Below are 22,031 nucleotides of genomic sequence, written 5' to 3'. Positions count from 1 at the left end.
AAAAATAGTTGGCTCCCAGCATGCCTCTGCTACTCTACCAATGGTTGCTGAAAAACTCCAAACGATTGAGTTTAGCAACTTAGTCAGAGGCACTACAGCTGTCAACCGCAGCTACAATTTCCATTATACAACTTGAGAAAATAATGTCCGAATACCCTGGAATCTGTGGGACTTACCAGACTCATTTTTCTCAATGACCTCGACCACCTGACCCACATGCAGACTGATCTCAGAGCTCTCCTGCTTCTCATAGTCTGTTACTGCCACATACTGGTCGAGGAGGAGAGGGTCTGCTGAGGTGGAATCTCCTGTTAGGGAGAACACATCAAAACACGAGCTTATTTAGCTCATTTTTTCCCCCTTTCTGCTCCTTTGTATGAGAAGCTACGGATGAACTCTCGATAATGTAAAAGCCTCCACTCATTACATTGCTTTTCACTGAGGATCGTAAGTAATATTGTTTTAATGTGATATTAAAATGATGTCCATGAACTTGGATACTAAAATTATATCTGTATGACTTTGAGATATTGACCTTTTAAAATGTCTTGCATACCACTTAAATGAAGGGGCTATGACATTTTTAAAATGTCAGATTCTAGACACACTTGAGAGAAACTTAGCGATGAGCCAAGCATGGTCTTTACGAAACAGCCAACATGCATCTATAAAGCTATAATAAGTGAACAACTCATCTGTGATGAAATGCCAAGAGTAATTTGAAGGTCCAAATTTGTGCAAAAGCTTTTCAGCGAAAAGTTTAAGTGAGGGGAGGCTTATGTAAAGTATGGAGATTCACCCATAGATGAAGCAGAGGAGGTAGCGGATGTGATTGGAGAGACGGCGTGAGGGAAACAATGAGCTGACAGAGGAATGATGGGAGATTTAGAGAATGGGAGTGAAAGGTAGGGGTTTAAAAAGTGTAAAGGGGGTTAAGTCAATCATCAACATGGCTGTGACTTCCACACAGAATCAAACCGGCACCACTAGGACCCTCCACCAATGTTAGCACCCAGCCAGCCTGAGAGAAATCAGCATTTACACACTGGGGCTCACAAAACAAGCAGTTAGACAAACTCATATGTCCCCTAAGGCTCATTTCTCTTGATCTATGCTCTCTAAAAACTTCTCTAGAACAAATCCTCATAGATTAAATTCACAAAGTTGGTGAAAACCAAATATTTTCTAAATGACACATAATGCATTGAAATTTGCCCAAAGTCAGCTGGGATTCCCTCCAGCCCCCCTGCGACCCTGAAGGATAAGCGGTATAGACGATGCATGGATGGATGGATGATGCATTGAAATTCTAATGATCTTTCTGCCTTTGCAGGAATAATGACAGGACATTGAAATCCACCACTGCGTGCAGATCACTGAAGGACACGTTTTCAACAAAGGTTTTTCGTGACACACAGTGAGACAGAAAACAGGTCTCACCAGACAAAAGAGTTAACTGGACAGGAAAATCTAAAAATAACACATGTTGTAGAATTCTGCTTGTATGGTTCATGAAGCTGTTTAAAATACCACAGCTGGTATTTCCATGCACATCCTTCAGTGAGCAGCACCGAACTGGGCAAATTCAACAGAACAGTAGGTCTGCAATTCTGTTGTATTAGTAATAAAAACATTTGTCAAAAGCAGAAAGGAAACTAATATCAGGTTGAATTAAGTAAAGAACCACAGTTAGCTAATTTGAGAGGGGAAAAAAAACTTGATTAATTAGACAAATTAGACTGACAAGCTAACCTAAGTAACTCAGATTAACTTTTAACTTTCAAAATCTTTTTCTCTAGTGATTAGTTTAATGCAACTTAGCACACACACGTTCACAAGCACTTTGGTTTCAACCATTTACATCTAACCACTGACAATCTTGCCATTATCTTTTCTACTCTGTCTCGGCGCAAGATGCATAAATACTCCCAACAAACGAGTCACACAGGGTTTGAAGATCACCCACTATACTGTATGATTTCTTTACAGAACAAGCCCCAAGCCTTCATCTGAGCCACATCCCACCTGCCCAGGCCAGAGGGGGAGGGAGGGGGGGGGGCAGGCCACTAGCAACCCGCTGGGTCACACATACAGCAGGACCAAGTGTTTACTACCTCGCTTTAGGAAAGTGGTCGCTCTCTCCACAAGCCCTGATGGAAAGGAAAATGAATGGAGAAGAAAACTGAAAAAAATGACATGGATGCAACTTAAGAATATTAGATAAATGGAGAGGAAAGAGAGACTATTAAAAAGAAACAGTGAAACAATGGAAAAACTTTTGAGTATTAACAGAATATGCATTCAATAATGAAACAATATCTCTGGGCTGGTAGAATCAGTTTTCCTGTGTAAAACTCTGTGACCACTAGAGGGAGACAATGCCACAGTATAAACTACAGACTAATTGTGTGTAAAGTTATAATAGGTGGAGCATTAAAAAAGTAAAATAAAGCATGTGAATGTATTTCTCTGATGTTTTTTCAAGGACAAACATGGTAGCCAGGGCCACCTAACCCCATTTTCATTTCTAACACACAAATGAACAAGTGTCTTACCTGATTTCTTCTTTCCAATGGGTTCCCTGTTTAAGAGAGGAGATCATCATATTACTACCAGGAAATATCAAGAGCAGAGCTGAGGAGATATCCCTGACCTACAAATATCATATGCAAAGTCATTTGAACGACTTTATGTGGCAGACTGGCACTAATGACGCTTTTTAAATAAACTTTGGACTTATTTAATTTGATCAAATGTTTCATAGTTTCATTCGATTTGAGGATTCGTCGCTCCCACAGCACAACACTTACTTGGATTACTCCAGCTAATAATTAACAATAATTGCTACCATTATCGTTATCAATTAGATCTATCAATGTGCTACACACACACACGCATGAGAAAGGCATTTCTTTCCACCTCTCTCTCCCACCCCAGGCCGACTTGAATAAAGAGCTTCTAGATAGCTGGTCTCTGAAATTTAGTCTGATGTTAAATTCAATACAGCATCTGCTGTGTCTGGCTTAGGCATTAGCCAGATAAATAGACCATCACTCCACAGCAGCAGTCAGGAGCTGATTCAATGTCCAGATGCCCTGAAAAGTCAACGATGGCTAATGCACAAGCATTTTACTCTCTCACTTGTTCCGCCTCTCCCTGTTTGTTATCTAAATATTACTCTTTTACTTTGAGGCCTTCAGTCGCCTTCCCTTTTCCATTTCACATCTTCCATGTCTACTCAGCTCACTCCTTCATCTCCCTTGATCATTTTCCTTGGCAACTAGTGCTTGTTCATTTCCCTTCATCAACACGAACGCTCTCACTCGCATAAAGCATTGTTCGATCGGCAGAACTGTTAATTGCGGAGGCTCAAGTCTCGATAAATCTTTACCCATGAGAGTGCCCATTAATGTACTATAAAAAGAAATCCATGACCAACCAAAGCAGTACCAATGATTTGGATTATTATAGAACAGGAATGTGTGTCTAAAGTGCGCGTATGCTTCGTTTGATTGTTTTGAATTGCGGTGAAACCAGGGTCACATTACGCACTGGACATAGCCACTGACCTGGATCTTGACCCTAATGTGATTATCCTACTGTAACTAGTTTCAAATCAAATGAATCCTTCCACTTGTTTCATTATTGAGGTTGGTTGCAAAAAAAAAACAACAAAAAGACGCCCAAAAGCAATACATCAGCAGCAAATTATCACCACAGGGTTACACACTTGGCGTGATGTGACTTTTTAAAACCATAAGAGATGATGTGGATGTATTCACTCTGGGCTCTGATTCTTACAAATAAAAGCCATCAAGTTTCTACACCTGGAGCCAAACCTTAACCTTCCAGTAAACAGGTGCAGTACCACTGTGGATTCACACCATATTGTTTTGAATGATTAATGAAATCCCTTCTCTCGCCGTCTCCACCCCTCCTTGCTTCACCTCACCCCACCTCTTCATCTCCCTCTATCCTAATTATATACGAGCTCCTCTTCATTCTTTCCATTCAGCTCTTATTCCATCTTGATCCACCATCTAATTTACTTTTCTTCTCCGTTGATCTCCCTCACGTTCCCTTTTGCTTTCCTTGTCCTGTCCTTGCTGCAATGCTTCCCCTTTCCAGCAGACTCTCACTTCTCACTCATCTTCTTTTGCTCTGAGCCCTTACTTCCTCTTTACATTTGAGTACTCCTTTTCCTCTCCTCTCCCACTTCTCCTTTTCTTTGCTGCTCTTAAGGAGAAAGTCTAAGATGTCCCGCTCAGTGCAGTAGATTTATAGGCCATGATAAATCTTCTCCCTCGGTGGCTGCTGTGTCTGTACACCAACCCTGTTGTCACTCAGCCAAACATCAGGCTGCACTAGCAGAGAGCAGTAATCCAATTTCAATAAAGACAAACCAAGGTCTTTTGTACATGCATCTGCCGAGAGTAAAAGCTCCCTCTCTTTCCTGAATCTCCCAACACATACTTGGGCTTTGGTATGAACAGTAAGAAGATATAATGTGTCCAAAATCCTCTGAGAAAGGACTGACAACAAAGTGAGTGCATGTACATACAGTATATTGTCTGCAATGATCACACGCAGATATGAAGAAGTTATGGGTTACGGTTGTCACACTAATAAAAACATTGGGATGAGAGAAGCATCTCTGCTGAGTGACACATTCACAATATTCTGATATATTATCACAGGCCTGCATAATACAGCAAACTCTGTAAACCACCTGACTGCAATGGAGAGCACACTTCAAAGGGACATTAAACCCATCCACATTAGAGTGGACAATGTGGCAGGTACCCATCTCACACTCAATCTCGATAACATCATTGCGTCCTGTGAATTGTCCTTGAGCAAGAATCCCCAGCTGCTCACTCGGTGTAAGTCACTCTGACAGACATTAGCTGAATACCAAGAATATGAATGTAAATATTGTGCCGTTTCCAAAAAGATGTGTTAATAATTATATTACATTATCCGCAAAACTTTAAACGTAGTATCAAAACGCCCGTGAAAAAAGAACCGAAATGAACTCTGCATGAAGACTGCACTGATTCCTACTGATTCTTATTTTTGCAACCAACAAAAAAAACATCTTGAAAGATTCTGTAATCACAAAAAATTCTACACACAGTGGCTTTCAGGTCAAATGCACCGGGAGCTACAGTATAAAAATTGAATCCAACAGTGGAGCAACATTTTGCAATTTCACTGGCTCAACTGCTTTATTTTTAATGTCAAGGTGACTGTGGGGACAAAAAGACACACTCACACCTGATCAATGCAGTTGTAAGACTGTGGCTGCCTGAACCAAGCGGCAGAGAGGGCATCTTAGTTGTAGCAAGTGAAGAGTAAAGGATTCTAATAAATAGATACCAATAAATATTTAAGAAACATTTTGCTAGTGGAAATACAATATGATGAAGTACAATAACGTCTCCTATAGTTCCCTGAAAATAGTGCAGTGTAATGTTATTAGTGCACCACAGTAGGATAATATTACATTTGTAGTAAGGGAACAGGACACTGTGAGAAGTCTCTCACTTCTGTGACCCAGATTTTGCAACCTAGCAAATTGAAAAACCCACTGTCTCTCTACACACTAGCTTACTGCTGACCCTATGTGCACTCCCGGCATATATCACAGGACTTATCAACTCAATTTCCTCCCGACTGAGGCGACGTCTCAACGCCCAGTGCCACACATCAGTATGTGATGACAGAGAGCTTAAAACTAATAAGTCAGCTGACAGCTGTTGGTGTAAAAACCATCTCCAGGATCAAAATGTGAGCCCCACAATATGGTCTCTATGAAACCAGCCACCCGTAACCTCCACTGCCCTCAAGGTGCCAGTAACCTAAATAACATCACATCTGTAAGAGAGGCCTGTGTGTGAAGTCATATGTGTCAACATGTGTGTGTGTGTGTGTGTGTGTGTGTGTGTGTGTTGGACGCTGGCATTCATTGTCCGCTGATGTCTTAGTTTTGGCACATAGTAACTGTCAGAGCTGGATGTGACGCTAATGTGTCGAGTGAGGTTTACAAGAGACAACAGAGCAGGTCTGCACACCTTCTGAGAAACCATGCAGTCTCAGCTGTCTGGAGTCTGGTGGCTGAACTGAGCTGCAGCTACATGCTTAAATGCTAATTCAGCTTTTCAAAGAGATCCATCAAGTGTATTTATGCTCGAAAAATCCAACGGGAAGCAGTTTAACAGAATGAAATCATATCCATTAGAGGGTGTAATGAATGCTCATTACTAGCAGGCTGTTGGCGGGATGCGACATGACACGACATGAGTTGGGGAACAATGAAGGGTGTTTTGTATTGTATGTAATCCTGGGTTTAGGAATCGCGCGTGTGTGTGTGTGTGTGTGTGCTTACTCCTTGGGTGGGTTCAGGTCTTCAGGTCTGGTCTCAAAAAACACTCTGACCTCCTCGCACTGGGAGATGTAGACTGGCAGCTGAATAAGGGCCTGCAGGCACAAAAGATAGCAGGAAACATGGGTAATCACACAAACTAACAGGTACAATCACTTCAGTAAATACAGAAGTCAACCAGAGGTTAAATATAGTGTTCATTCGGTGCATGGCCTCCTTAAGAAGTCACAGAACAACCAACACAGTATTTAAGTGCATTTTCAGACTGCCCTCCTGCACAGGGATAAATGTTACAAAAGGCAAGAAGCACCTTATTTATCTAGTGTGTTTTTTTTTCGGTCATACGTTACATCTGACATCAACTACCTGTGTACATTCTCCTCTCACATACAGGGGTATGTAACACTGTTAACTACTGGTTTTCCTTCACTTCATAGAGTTTGTTTGTCAGTGGATTGCAAATAAACAGATTTCAAATTTCACCATGTGACCATATAATTCACGTATCATTTTCTTGCTATTTTCTCATGAACAACTAAAACATTTGTATCAAAATTTGTATATATTACAAATATATATTCGGATGACTTCCAAAAAAGTTTTTTTTGTTTTGTTTTTAATATCAATTAATGTGGTTTTTTACTGACACATTCCTGTAGGTGTGGCCTACTTCACCTAAGCTGCATCAGGTCTGGTCTCATCATCACAATATGATGAAACATATTGTGCAATTTCACATTTGGATGACATGCACATGCCAACTTTAAGCAACTGAAGTGCAAAATCTGATACTATTGTGTGAATCTGGCTCACGTTTTGCACGATGCCAAATGGAGATTGCATTTTTATTATCTTATTAAAATAACACATTTAGAGGATTGTGCTGCCTGGGCAGACATATGTGCCCTGTAGTTTCACACATAATTTCTACTTGTTTCTCATATCACAGTTATTGTCTCCGCTGGTGTATGAAGAGTAAAAAGTTGCATGATTTCGAAAGATGGGCAGATCAATAATAAATAAAAACTAGTATATCTCCATTCTCTTTTTGCAGTGTTTTTCTGTCACACCAGCTGGTTCTGTTCTCCTGTCTGGTTCATTGATCTGTCTCGTCTCTCTCCCTCCCACATCTTATGTGTCTGTGGAGGATCACTGGCGGCAGGGAGATGAGTCCTGACAACACGCCTGGAGATGAAAGACAAACAGCCACATTCAGCTTCGTCTTTATTAGTGTGATCGCTCTCTTGGGCACACGGCTTGTCACGTCATCGCACAGTCTGTTTCTAGCCCTTTTTTGTTCTCTCCTGAGTCTGTGTTTTCTTTCTCTTTCAACCAACCCAGTAAAGGGCAACAGCAAAACAGCTAATCACCTCAGCAGCTTGGTGCTCTTAAGAAGAAGACAGAATAACTGCCAGCTACGACCCAGTGGTGACCATCTCTGTCAGCTAAGGCAGCTACAGGAGGCCACTCCTTCTCCTGTAGCTGGCAGGCAAAGCTCAATGCTATCCATCAAGCTTCCTCTGCTGGCCCCTACCTCTGATTTTAATACTCCTAAGTGTTTCAGTTCTGTCATTTAAGGGAGCACAGTCTCTGTCTACATCTCACACTCTCTGACACACACCAATATAATATCAGGGCTGGCGAATATGGAATGGAAGCCAAAGACCCAACCAAGGTGCCCTTGTCCCATGTGCCATATTTGCCTTGTCATTCTTATAACCACAAGTCGATGCCAACAGCTTGTCTTGAAAGAAAGGAGTGGGACCACTGCCATGAACTAACGGTTTCCATTAGCTGCAAAGTCGTACAGAGCGTGAGCGTGCATGTGTGCTCACTTAGATGTTTGTTCATTCATGGTACATACAATATTGTTTGATTATTATCCATCAACATGATCTTGAAATATCCCCTTTTCCAGTAGCTTCATCCATATCTTAAGACACTGCAGCTAAGTGGCTGATTTAAGAGTTTTTACTGGTGACCTCCAGCAGACCCTCCCAATCTTTAGTCCCGCAGCCTGGAACGCTACGCTGTGCCTGAGGTCATAGTGCATCCTGAACTGGCTATCCTCTACTTGGATTTATTTCTCTCCTCGTGTCAGCCTGTGGCCCGTCCACTCATTACAATTCTCCCCAGGGAGCAGACGGGAGGGAGGCTCAGGGCACATTACAGCAAATGGACTTTATGGGTGTTCTTTACAGCAGGCAGCATTAAGGTAATTGTGTGAGTCTGTGTGTGTGTGTGTGTGTGTGTGTGTATGTGTGTGTGTGTGTGTGTTTTCTCCCAGGAAAAATAGGTAATGGAAATGAGAGGTCTACTTGTGCACTCCAACAGCGTACAGTACATCTGAGCACAAGAGCTTTTTCACATACAGACGCACACAGCAAATAGGGATCCTCTGTCTTGACAACAAGGTTTATGTTAAATGTTTGCTTTTGTTACATCTTAAAAAGGCATCAATCACTAAAACGTGTCAATTTTTTGAAAAACATAAAGGGATATGAATACATATTTAAAATGCCCATTGTTCTGAATGTATGAATTGATGTATTTATGCAAAATCTTGATGCATTTACATACAAACACCTTTTTTAATGATTTGATTAGGCCAACTAATGAATAAAGGTATAGCGATATTACGTAATAGACTTTTTTATGTGATGTATTTTGTCAAGCTGTGTGACCTTCATGTCATGCTAGCTCAGCAGTCTTACATTCTGTTTGTTTGTGCAAACAATCCCTGATTCCGTGTTTTTTTTTTTTTCTTTATCCAGCTGTGTTTCCTGACATGAATAAAAACATTTTGAAAAAGATTTTACAACCAGGGAAATTCCATATGAGTCAGGTTAAAGCCTCAACTGTACAACAGAAGGACTGACTCGGCTCTTTCCTCAGAAAAAAACATGAAGTTTCTCCTTCTAAAACCTGACTGCACGCGGGGGTGGATGAAAGTGCCTTTTTTTTTTTTTTTTTTTGCTTGAAGTCAAGTTCAGATTTGTTTCAGCAGTTACTGTAATACCTGGGATTTACTGCCACCACTGCATTCTGAGATCCGACCTGCCATGATGCTATCATAGGGCTGAATGATGTTTTAAATCATTCCCAGGTATGTGTGACAGACACTGCTGATGTGTGAGATAGCATTTGACTCACTGGCTCGAGCGCAGTGCCTTCCCACTGCTCAAATTTAAAAGCAGTGGAACAGGATTTAATTAATTTCCACTTCACACGATGCCCACACATATTCTGAAGTATAAAATATACAAATATGACTTTAACAAAGTTCTTGCACAGCATAAAATCTTAAAGACAAAATGATACAAAAATCCCGTTGCAACGTTTCACTCGGTGGACCTTCATCAGGTAAGACTCATGAATCTGATACAGATATCTTGCTATTTTCTTCATTGCGATCATAATGTGAAAATGTCAACATTAACTCAGCCCAATGCCATAAATAATTTTGACAAAATGTTGATGTTAATCAGAGGACATTCACCTTCGCAACTAAATCATCCTCGACAGGTACATTCAATTGTTCTGTCTTTTCAAACCCTCAGCAACAATTTAGACTGTAGAAACACCATTGGTGTGGCTCAGCTGTTCCCATAAACATCCACACCCATGGACACGAACCAACAACTCTACCCATTCCTCCCCCAAACTCCTATTTTTCACATAAGTGGTTAAAGATGTTGCTAACACCAGCTGTACATTCCTTTAACCCCAGACGACGCTTGGTGGAGTAGAGCTGTACAGTCACTGTACAGTCACTAGCCCGTGCAGTCCACAGCGTTGTTTCTCCTCACTCAGAGGCATTTAATTGTTATTTTAATTCAGGGATGAAAATGTGACAAAAAGGCCAATCAGCACCACATCAGAAACCAATTTGTACAAGAGATCCCATGATAAAACAATACAGTTGGAAAGTCAAGAAGGCACAGGTCAGAACTAACTTGTAAAAACATCCTCAAATTTCCCCTCTTAGAGACAGAAGGAGGTGTGTAGGTTTGGAGGCCCTAAGGCAAGCCCGTAACAAAAACACAATCTATGGGCTGTGGATGTGCTGACTGGAGCAAGCTCAGCACTAGCTAGCTCTCTCTCTTTGGCACTACTCTGCTGATAGTTACCACCACAACAACAGCTCATCTGGCCTGGTTTTTCTCAATGCCACACAGCTTCACACCTAAAATCATGTGAATTTGTGGTCAACGTATCTGCTTGGAGATGTCTGTTCATAAAAAGTAATAACCACCACTCACTCCTTGGTTACTGCAGACAAACAGCAACCTAATTTAGACGAATGGGAATTTTAAAACTGCTTTGAATTTCCTTAAAAAAAAACCTTAATCTTGTTGCTAAGAGGCTGGACATTAATCATAATGTATTCATTTAAGTTGCTGTGGTTACATTTCTGTCAAATTGGAGCAATTAGTTGGTAGCTATTGGCAGTTTTATGGTTGTACTTCTGCTATAGCGGAGTCTGAGAATGTACAGTCACATTTTCCCCCTTTTCTTGAGGCCAAATGATTAATCTTCTTGGTAAAAAGCCATGTAATGGGCTGGATAATGCACAGGTTTTACATTATCTCTATTTTAACTGGTGGAAAGAGCTGCAGTATATCAAATGGTAAAACAGACACCACTGACTAATGACACACTTTTATACTCAACTAAAGTGGTGTCCATTCTGTCTTGCCTTTGTCACCAAACAGCAACAACAGCATAAACATATTAAGTGCACTTATAAATTCTCTTGTCCACGGGGATCATGAGGGTTTACTGTTTATTTGGGAGGTACAATGGCATCAAACAGATGTTTTGCTTATACATATTGATCCCTGGAGAGAACTTCTCCTTCAGTTGGTCTCTTTCAGCAGGGAGGTCAGAGTCGGTTATAGAGCACCTGGGGAGCTTTTAGGACACATCAGCAGGGTGGATGCCTGCTGTCACAAAGGGTTGGCTCCAGGGAGTTTAGCATTTTACCCACCACACAGTGCCAATACAGAGGGCAAGGGCAATGGCATTATTCATACAGCTGTTCTTGGAAAAATGTAATACTACAAATCTAGCTGTTATGCAAATATTAATTATAGCTATGAGTTTAATGAATGTGTGTTTGAATTTTTAACAACTACAGTGTCTGATTTTTGCTGGATGAAGGTTTACAAATTTGGAACATTGGAGTTGTCACGAGAAAAATCACAAACCAAGAATACTCAACTATAAAGAAGTTCTGAAATCAGATGGCTGGGATGAATGAATGTGCTGAAAGAAACAGCAATTCATGTTGCTTATATATACACAGAGGACATGAAAAGATTATTTTCCATTTTCCTGTTCATGACTAAGTTGATACAATGTGGGTGGGATACTTGTTTTTCTTTTCCCCTGACCACTTTACTTTCTACCTTGACTGCAGTGCAGAAGATGTAAATACTCACTGGTCAGTGTCCCTTTCAAGAACTACAAATAATATGGGCATTGCAGATTTCTAGGTTATAGTACCAAATTGGTCAGTATACTTACCCTGCAGTACTCATTGATGGGCCTTAGCCTTTTCATGGCCACATCTCTAATATGGCTCCTCCTAAACAGGATCTTGCCTGTAACAAAGGAGGGAAAAACAAATGCAGAAGTCAGCAAAGTCAGACTTACTTTCAGTTGTCAAAACTCTTATTAGATAGTGGATGCATCTCCTGTAGATGCAGATTTTAATGACTGTATAATAAATTCTTGTCATCATTCTTTATAATTAGCTATTATTTCTATATTTATATTAGTTTTCCGCCACATGCATAAAAGCAATAACCCAAAATAAAAAGAATAAAAACAATTAACAAAAAAAACACACACAATTGCTTTTTAATTTGGATGATGCTGTGAAGACCAACTTTAAAAAGTTAAGTGTCCACTGAAGGACAATAAGGACAAAGTGGGTATTACAAAGCACAGTTAGTGAATTAGAATGCAGACGCAATACATCCACGTCATCAATAACACTGACAGCACAATGAGGTGGGTAAGGAGCTAGGTGAATAGCTGGCCTTTAAAAGTCATGAATAAATGATTTTGGGAAAGCAAATTATGTCTGCCTGACAGCTGAAATGCTACTTGCCCGCTCTTATCTCCAGGCACAAATAACCACCGGCATAGACGAGGTGGGTCGCCATAACAATAACAAGAAATGGCTGCAAATAGGCCTTTTAAAAAGCTTAATGGCGTGCGGGGAATTTCAGTGCCAGCATAGACTTTCTCCTTGTTTTAGCTGCTGAAGTTTCTCCAGTTAACTCACTCAGACAGATCTAATGCAAACATATAAACTGGGCAGGAAGTCAAGGCTGTAACAAGATCCTAAACACAAAAACATGTTTTGAGAAGTTACTGTATCACCTCCATTACAGGATTGTGGTATTTGTTTAGAGACTTGCTGGGACATGACTATCTCACAGGAGATCACTGCTGAGCAGTCAACCCCCCTACAGCTCCACTGTTCTGTCCATGTTACTAAAAATGGCGATTGTGTTCCCCTGGTGCCTACAGCTCAAAATCACAAGTGTTTGTTTTGTGTGAGTGAGTGAGTGAATTAGATATTGATGAAAATATAGACACAGGCACACAGTGACAATTTGTGATCATCACAGTGTCTTAATGTGAATATTTATGCTTAAGTGTTACTGCTCATCTTGTAAATCAAAACTAATGGTATATCAGAAAAAAGGAAATAGATGTTGACTGGTGAGTGTATAGCTGGAGAGACTTCCTCAAAAGACCTCAGATCTCACACATTTTACACATTAACCACAACCACCAACACCAAACCTCCAGAAGGCCCCCACCTCTGTACTTTATCCAACCATCCAATCTCTGAGAGTAACACATTAGTTGACTCAGGTGCAAGGCAATGGAGCAAAACATAGGAAATCATATTCATGACACTTCCTCTTTAACCTGACATGGCAGATGATTTGTTACATAGAGCCAGAAATTATTCGTAAGGGTGCAGGCACGTTCCAAAAATTAAATGGATGAACCATCTGTCTATCACTGTCTTACAATGGGTCACTTCAACCCAACAGCCCATTCAACAACGCATATGACGTGGATAAAACTCTTGGTGAAGCCAGTCGGGACAGAAAAGTGCCATGCTTTGATCTTCTTTCAGTGACAAAATACTCTGATGCTTTAACAGCATCTGCATTAACCACTTAAGGAGCCGCCATTGTTGTTTCTTCTCGCTGCCATACACCTAAGGCCCACCTGAAGCTTATGCTGGTTGGTGTGAACCACTGTGATTTGGCCACAAACACACGACTTAGATCTTCAAAATAATCGGTGTTCCTGCAGCTCCTATTCTTGTGGCCTTTGTTAAGGAACTTCTGTTGTGATTGGCCAGGTGACACATAGAGACAGACAATCATTCAAACTCGCATTCACTCCTGCAGGAAATTTAGACTCACCAATTAACATTAAAAATGCACGTCTTTGGACATTGGACCGCACCACTGTGGTGTTTATTTGGCCATGCCGGAGTAAAATCAACAACTACTGGATGGATTTTGTACAGACATTCATAGTCTCCAGAAGATGAATCCACTGATTTTTCATCTCCTGCCAACACGACATTGACAATTTTGAATTCGAGTAGAAAGTTTTTACAACTATTGGGTGGATTGCTATGAAATTTGGAACAGATATTCAAGATATCCAAAGAATGATTTGGTTAGCTCAATCTACTTGATGGATTGGCAAAAAAAGTGGAACAGACATTAATGATTCCCAGACAATGTATTCTAATGACTTATGTGATGATCCCCTGCCATTTTATCTAACACCATCAGAAGGTTACAATTTTCAGGTCAGAATGAAATCTTGACAGTTATTGGATGGACTGCACAATAAACCCTTTCTATACAAGTCACCAAAGATCCTTACTCTGACACTATCCTATGCCAGAGTAAATACAACCTTATATGTTCCTAAGTTTCACATGTTGAACATAATTACATAAAACAAGAATGAAGGGGAAATATAAAAAGTGTGCAGCTTAATTTCTCAGCACATTTGTGCAGAGGAGAACAGTATAATACTACAGACTGCGGGGAGACTATTAAGAATGAAATTAACTAGATGAAGAGTCAAAGAAAACATTCAAAATCTGTAGGGTGTTGGCAAGTGGCAGCATCTTGCCGGGGCAGCCAAAAGGATGCACCGTCTGGACAGCTCACAAAAACTAAAGAGATTTGAAAGTCAAACCCTGGACGCCTACAGTCCTACTCCTCTCGGTCTCTTTCTTTCTCTCCTCCCCTAGTCACTCCTCAAACAGAAAGCTTTCTTGAAGGTTTTCCAAAGCTCTCGGGTCAGGAGAGAAGCACTGACTCAACACTGCCCACTCTGTATGCACGGCAGCTCATGGGTGCAGCCCAGAAAAGGGCTTGCTTGGGGAGGGAGGAGGGAGGGCAGAAAAGCTGCTGCCTGGAAGCCGTGGCTGAGGCAGGGTAGATTTTATGGCGAATCTAAGAGCAAGCAGTGACCAAGGGCTATCAAACAACTTTTGTTTCCTGGGGAAGAGAGAGGGAGGTAGATGGAGAGAAGAGACAGATAGATGTGGGAACACAGAGAGGGTCATTGTTAGACACACAGAAAGCTGTTCTCAGCGCTCACCTCTTAATCAGTGGACTTGCCACACATGAATTATTCCTGTTTTTTCACCCTATTTTGGCTATTTAAGGGGATTTTGAGTAGCTAAAACCATTACGTAACGCCTAAGCTGTAACTTAAAACCTAAGCTTAAAACATGGAATTTGGTCAGTTGGAAAAAACTGAGGAATTGAAAACTCTTGGATTTGGCTGCTCTGATACTTGACTCCCTTGACTTGAGTACACAAAAACATTCACATTTTGAATGCTGACCTTAAAAAAAATGTATGGACACATGTTTTGATAATAAGGCCTATGCATTGAAAGAAAAATGTTAGAATCCTGTGTCAATTTTATGGTTAGAATTTAGATATACTGATACTGAAATACTAACTTGCAATTTTCCTCAACCAGAGGCTTGGATCGGACTTATCTTGAATAACTTGACATGAAACTTACTACTACAAACAAAAGACTTGGGCTTGTCTAACACAAGTTGGACATGGCTTGACACTTGCTTATACAAGACTTGAGAGTTATGAATGCCAAACTTAACGTACATGAAACTTGCTATTACTAACCAGACATCAGCTGACGTGGACTCTTGAATGACTCAAGACCTGAGACTAGTAAACAAGTTGATTCAAAAACTTGACTTCTAAGACATAAAACTTAACTTGTCTAAAATCCCTTGCCCCAAAAGGCTCCACATAACACTTCCACAAGGCATGTGTGGAGCTTCCAAGTTAAAGCATGAAAGAATAAGCTGCGTGCGTGTAGTAATTACTCTGTTCTTAGATAAGTTGCTGACTAAGGGCGTAAAAAAGACAAGTCTGCTACTTGTACACCACATTCAAATAGACAAGAGCAGTGATTGCTTTCCCCTGCAGACAAGAGATGAATGTGATATGACTGAGGAAAAAGCAATAATGTCATAGCAACTGTTCTGTTATTTTTTTGTTTTCCTGCCCTTCACAGAGTACCAACTGGGGAATGTGTTATTCAGATCCACAGAAACATATTTGACCCGACCAACACACTGTGCCTCCTAGCATGACAGGCTGAGAAATCCCCAGGAAAACAGAGTGGCTGAAAAGAAGCATGTACTGTTGATCTATCATTAAGAGGAAACAGGAAAAAAGAGGCAACCCAAACTACAGATTCACGGTCTACTTCTGGGATCCAAGTTCGTGAAAGAATATCACCTCTTTTATCATGCAGGGGCCCTAAAGAAACAGACCCACATTCCATTTTGGGGCTTGACTCACAGTTCAACAACCCCAACTTTAGATAATTGTGCATATCAGCTCTTTTTCAAAGGCTGACCTTCTGACATTGCCTTAAAGTGCATCATTCAGGGCCCCAGGGTCAACGGATTGAATTCATTTTCTTTTATCTAAATGTCATGTACGAACCTCAAACGGAATTTAGCACTATGAGAGGTATTCAAATGACAAATGGCTTATAGATAGTCTGTACATACCAAGCAATTTTGAGATAAGAGTCTAAGTCTAAGTATGAATTAGATGGCCAAGTTTTGGAATTTTTGGAACATCCTCTGAGAGGTAAACTCTATGGTGGACTCGGAACATGATACGCCAGCCAAGGTTTTTGCGTGTAGACCTGCCAAAAAACCCAGCAGACAAGCCCCTTTGCTGATGTGCAGATACCAAAGGAGTAAAAACAGTTTGAGGCCTTGAACAAACCAAACTGAAACCACTTCCGTAACTTGTTAGGTTGGTCTCAGCCGGCAGTCCAGACTTTTGCTCAGTAAGTGAAGGATTTTCTGGGCTGTCAGGAAAATTCTTCTGCAAGTCAGGCGAATGTTACCTTGGAATCCATCTCAAAGAGTTGTATGACCTGATCTGAGATCTAAGACTAATAGTGGTCAATCTCTTCAACCTCAGTTTCTGCAGGCGGAGCATAAACAATGTTTGTCAGCAACATTGCGCCACAAAGGCAAGCAGTTCCACAGTGGTATTCCTAGAGAGTGCAATGTGGAGTTCAATCAGTCTTTAACTTCTGGTGACTTAGCAGCTCCACATGAGCATTTGGGGATTTGATGCCGTCCTCAGGGGCACTTCAACGGTCATTTTCTTGCACGGACACAGGAGAAGTGAAAACCTCTGCCGAAACTCAGAGCTTTAGTGGAAGACAGGAATAGACAAAGCAAAGATCCTTCATGGGAAGTAGACCCTGAAATGCTACATTTTCTCTAAAACATGTGTTTACAGTAAAAGCATTAAGTTATATGAAAATTTCTAATAGTATTCATGGCCAGTGTGTTTTGTCTGACTGTATACAGGGATAGTAAGGGATAGCATGAAAAGCAGTGTTTTTCTAACCCTCTTCCCCTCCTCCTACTCAGAGTTCATCAAACAGTCTGAGGGTATGTGTGCATGTGTGTGTTTGCATAAGTGTGTATTCTCTCAATGAGTTCCAGACCTGCAAGGCCACAAAAAAAGAAGAAGAAGAAGAAGGAAAAAAAAATGTCCTATCCCCCACTCATTCCAAGCCTGGTAGGGGAGATGTGGATGGGGTCTTTGGGTGAGGCTTTCTTCCAAACTCTTATAAAAGGATTACTTTCAGCACGATCTAAATCTCAAACCATTTGAAAGCCTGTATTCCAAACACACTTCAATGCCACTTGTACTTGTAGTAAAGTAATGGAAAATAAAAAGAGACAGCATCATTTTGGGTCAGGTTTTACACAAGATGATGATTCAGCCAGGATACTGGTGTAGCTAAGCCAAGCCAACAGCTCAACAAATGCTTGTGATGGACGAGTCAATGGGAGCAGGAATGAGATGACGACAATACATAAAGGTGGAAATGATTTAGTGATACGTTCACTGTTCCTTACTACTGTATTGTTATATGCATATTTCACATCTTACTGCAAGTGGGACTTAACAATTATTTTTGTTGTATTTTTTTGATTAATTGATCATCTCTTAGTCTGTAATTTCATAAAATAACAAAAAATGCCCGTCACAATTACTTAAACCCAAGACATCTTCAGTTTGCTTGATTTATTGAACAACTGCCAAAAACCCAAAACGTACTGATGCAAAATCCTCAGATAGGTATTTTCAATATATAACAAGTAAAATAGTTCAACTCAAATCAGAAATCATAGTAAAAATAAAGTGGTTCTTGTGTATGTGAGCAAAGGTCATGGGGGTTTAATGCTTGTGTGTTTGTGTGCTAAACGCTTACCTGGTAGGAATGGAATGATTCTGCGCTTAGGGTCTTTCTGGCCTCCTTCCACCGGGAATTTATCCAGCAATTCCATCTGAAACACCACAATTGATTTAAATTTATTAGCATACAAAGCATTTACACTCAGATGCGTAAACATGCACTTAACATTACACACAACAGGATAGCTGAAGCTAGAGAGGAAGGTTCACATTTTTACAAATCAGCAGTTCCTAGAAGGAATTCAGCCAATAAAGTAAGGCCTGCCAATGATTAGGAATGTCCTGAGCAGATGGTATGGTTTTTCCCCACTACTTCACATGCTGCCGCAGCAAAGGGGGCTGTTAGCAGCAAGGCCCCACTGACATAGTGGAACATTTCTGCTTCCATAATTTTCAATGGCCAGAGAGCAGTGGTTCCTTATACCTGATGATCACCATTTCTCTTAGTTTTTCCAGATAATTTTGTCTAAAGAGTCATTTTCATTCTCTTTTGTTCCTACTTTCTGACTTCTGTCTCTGTCACAACAAACTACAGGTTATGTTCCATCATTTCAGCCATTAATGTCTCCATTGTTATTGACTCTTGGGGAAATTGAGGTGCTTCTACATATATGGCTGTTTACATATACATACATGGTGTATATGTGTGCATGTGTGTGCACTCATGTCCTCCATTCTCCGTGCAGCTGAGGCCAATAAAATGACATCTTTCTCAAGCACTTTTCTGACAGTGGAACTGCGCTTTTTCTTCAGGTATGGATCTTCGCATGGTGCTTGACATAAAACAATAGGAAACCACCAACCAAAAGATCTAAAGAATAAAAATACTTGACTCAATTGGAAGTTTGAGAGGAGTGTTTTCTTTGACATTACACACTCAGACTGCAGGATCTAATACTTCAAAAACAAGAGAACAAGAGAAGACTTTCACATTCCAAGGTAAATCTTCTTTGACTACAGAAAAACATTGTTAAGGGGATTGGAGTGAGTGCTTCATGGCTCTGCAGAAACAGCCAAAGTTTGGCTGGATGATATAAAGGGCTACACCATGTCTTGAATTGATGGCCTATTTATTTAAATACTGTTTTAATTAGCAGTGTCAAAGAACTGGCTAAAAAAGGCTCTGCAGGTTTTTGTTTTAACCACAGGCACCGCCTCACAGTTGAATGTTGTATTAATGAAATCACAAGTTGAACCTAAGCATTAATTCTGGGATGCATTACATCAGAAAACCTTGCAAACACTTGATACCGATGAACAGCATTGTAGTGATGTTTTACTGTACAGGTATCCTATTACCAAACTACATTCACTTCTCAAAAACAGGACATACAGCTGCTGATACTTCAATCCATTGTTCTTTTTGACACAAAGTTGCCAGCAAAAATTACTTCTAATCAGAAACATAAGCAAGGACTACTGAGTCAGATTACCCATTAATACTTTTACCTAATAAGACTTTGGTATAAATTAATGTTTTGGCAAATGAGAAGAGCAAATGTCACATATGTAGACTTCTTCACTTGAAGGTGTTCCAGAGTTAGTTAAGCTTTAACTGAAATCAGGGTGACAACAAATCATGTGATCTTCTGCTCCCAAGTAACAAAAACATAATAGTTAACCATTAAAACGGTTTGCAGAGCTGACCAGTGTGTTGGCTTCTGTGACAGGGCTACCACTTAATGTGATTAATACAGTTCCTGATATTCTGTTCAATGTCAACCTGATAAAATAAAGAATCAAGGCTGTGCTGGAGGTATTTGAGGGTCAAAACAAATTGTCTTGCCAAATCTCAAAACCAGGGATGTTTTGTATCCCAACCACTGACTCATTTCTAGATATGCAGCACTGCGTACACTGAATGTTAAGGCTCACCCTTGAGGTCGTGCTTTGGTATATTCACCCTCAATGGCTTTCAGATCTCACAAAGAGAGTAGGAGTGGATGAGCCCGTACCTGTTTTTTTTCTGGACTTAGATGTTTCAACAAAAATATAAACTTTTGACATTTGACAGTAAGAAAGCTTTTGCACTTGGTTTGGCGATACTACTAGGATCAGGTTTGCTTTCAACATGAAATAAAACTGACTCAAAATATTAAGTCACTGGTCAGCCTCCTCTAATCTACCTACTCTTAAATTCAATTTCTTGTACATGAGGATCATGAAACATTAACCATGAACATCACCAAATAGAGGATGCATGAAAAAAATGTAACAGGCCATTAGTACATTAATGGCCTGTTACTGTCAATGATAGGTATTTTGCTATATTTTTCCAGTGTAATCATTTGATTTTTATTTTTTTACAGTATAAATGAAGTCATGTAAAGCAGTCACAAAATGTCCTCTGGTAAATTTGAAAAAAAACAACAACAAAAAAACAATAAGTTGGATTGAGCCAAACCTAAGGGGAAGAGAAAGGGAGAGAGACAGAGGGTGTGTAATACGAGGTGAGGTGATGGAGAGGTTATGGGAAAGGCAGAGACCCGTGCCAAATAGTATTTTCTGTAACTTGCTTCGGGTGCCAAAAGGTGTTGCCATAAAACAATGAGTGACATAAAAACAGCATCAAATCAGTTAAGTAGATAAGACTTGATAGTTTTGTGGATAGGTTGCAAATAGACTGAAACAATAAAGAAAAATTAAAACGTAATCTACATTTTAGGAGAAAATATAATCAAACAGTGCCACAATGGAACTGGAGCCAAAAGTCTGACAGTTTCTGGACAGTCGCTGCAGACATCTGGATGGAAAAACACCATTCAGGAAAAGGGAAGACACATGATATATGTTCAAGCATACAAGAAGACATATGTTTTACAGGTGAATGAATGTCAACAGATCTTCAGCTGTGCAGAAAAACCCTATTGGCCTTTGTTCACTTTATTTCTTCACCAACTCTTCCACAATTCTTGTGCTACCAAATATCCATTTGCTTCAGTCTGACCATTTTGTGCTACAGCACATACTCTATAAACAAAGAAGTTCCCTCTAATGAGCTTCACAAGCCCTAAATCTCCAAGCATGAAAAAAACAAAACAAAAAAAAAAGACATTGGAACTATGGAATCCTAATTCTAAATCTTTATTGATGTTTGACTAGCTGAACCATCTCTCCCACTGCAAAGTGCCTTAATTTTACCCTTTAAAAAATGAGCACAGGTGGCCAAACATTAATAACAAGCAATCAATTGTCATGAATCCTTTAAAGATATGAGCATATCTACAAAATGATGAGTCTGGAAAAGTTTAAGCATAAATTTTATGTCTTAAACAATAAGAAGAAGGGAGGCAAAAAAGTGAGCCATGAATCCTTATTGTTTTCAAAGGCAAGAAAGGAAATAGGTGAGTCAGTCCACTTTAGACTCCAGACTTTTCAGTGCTGCCTGTATGATGTCATTCATTTGGCTGTTAGCTTCATGTGAACGTCCGATTTGTTTCCTTTTCTTTGGATTTGCATTTGTTTTTAAAATTTCATCATCTGTTGTCACTGATCTTCTCTTTGTTCATTTGGCCTCATCAACTGTACGCTGCCTCATACATGAGTGAGATGAAGAGTGATTGTGTTGCGTTAGCTCTGCCTGCTCTCTTCGGACCAACCACTGCTTGGTGATGGATAATCTGTTACTGTACACCGCCTGTGATTTTTCACAGGAATGTCACCGCCTACATACAGTTCAATCATAATCACTGTGTTACCTCATTCTGCGATAGAAGGTCACTTAAAATACATGTATTTAAATGAGAGTCTTTGATTTCTCTTATTACTTTAAGAGTTTAAGAGTTTTCTCATTGGCACAGTAC

At 40.1% G+C, this 22,031-nt stretch overlaps 1 protein-coding gene across 2 annotated transcripts in view; it reads right to left on the bottom strand.

The window, feature by feature from the left end:
* sh3pxd2b (SH3 and PX domains 2B) overlaps positions 1–22,031 on the bottom strand; it is a 37,882-nt gene that overhangs the window by 7,233 nt on the left and 8,618 nt on the right. The window contains exons 3-8 of one of the 2 annotated variants that reach the window (XM_070843890.1): positions 18,245–18,320; positions 11,915–11,991; positions 6,389–6,480; positions 2,556–2,581; positions 2,115–2,150; positions 177–308 (exon numbers count right to left, since the gene is read on the bottom strand). In XM_070843890.1, coding sequence (XP_070699991.1) covers positions 177–308; positions 2,115–2,150; positions 2,556–2,581; positions 6,389–6,480; positions 11,915–11,991; positions 18,245–18,320 — 439 coding nt within the window. The remainder of the gene's footprint in view (positions 1–176; positions 309–2,114; positions 2,151–2,555; positions 2,582–6,388; positions 6,481–11,914; positions 11,992–18,244; positions 18,321–22,031) is intronic. The other variant, XM_070843891.1, reaches the window with a different exon arrangement.

The sequence above is a fragment of the Pempheris klunzingeri genome, chromosome 14 (genome assembly GCF_042242105.1).
Source record: "Pempheris klunzingeri isolate RE-2024b chromosome 14, fPemKlu1.hap1, whole genome shotgun sequence".
In the NCBI taxonomy this organism is placed as follows: domain Eukaryota; kingdom Metazoa; phylum Chordata; class Actinopteri; order Acropomatiformes; family Pempheridae; genus Pempheris; species Pempheris klunzingeri.
Note: the sequence above shows the minus strand (reverse complement) of the source record. Positions and strands in the feature narration are given on the sequence as shown.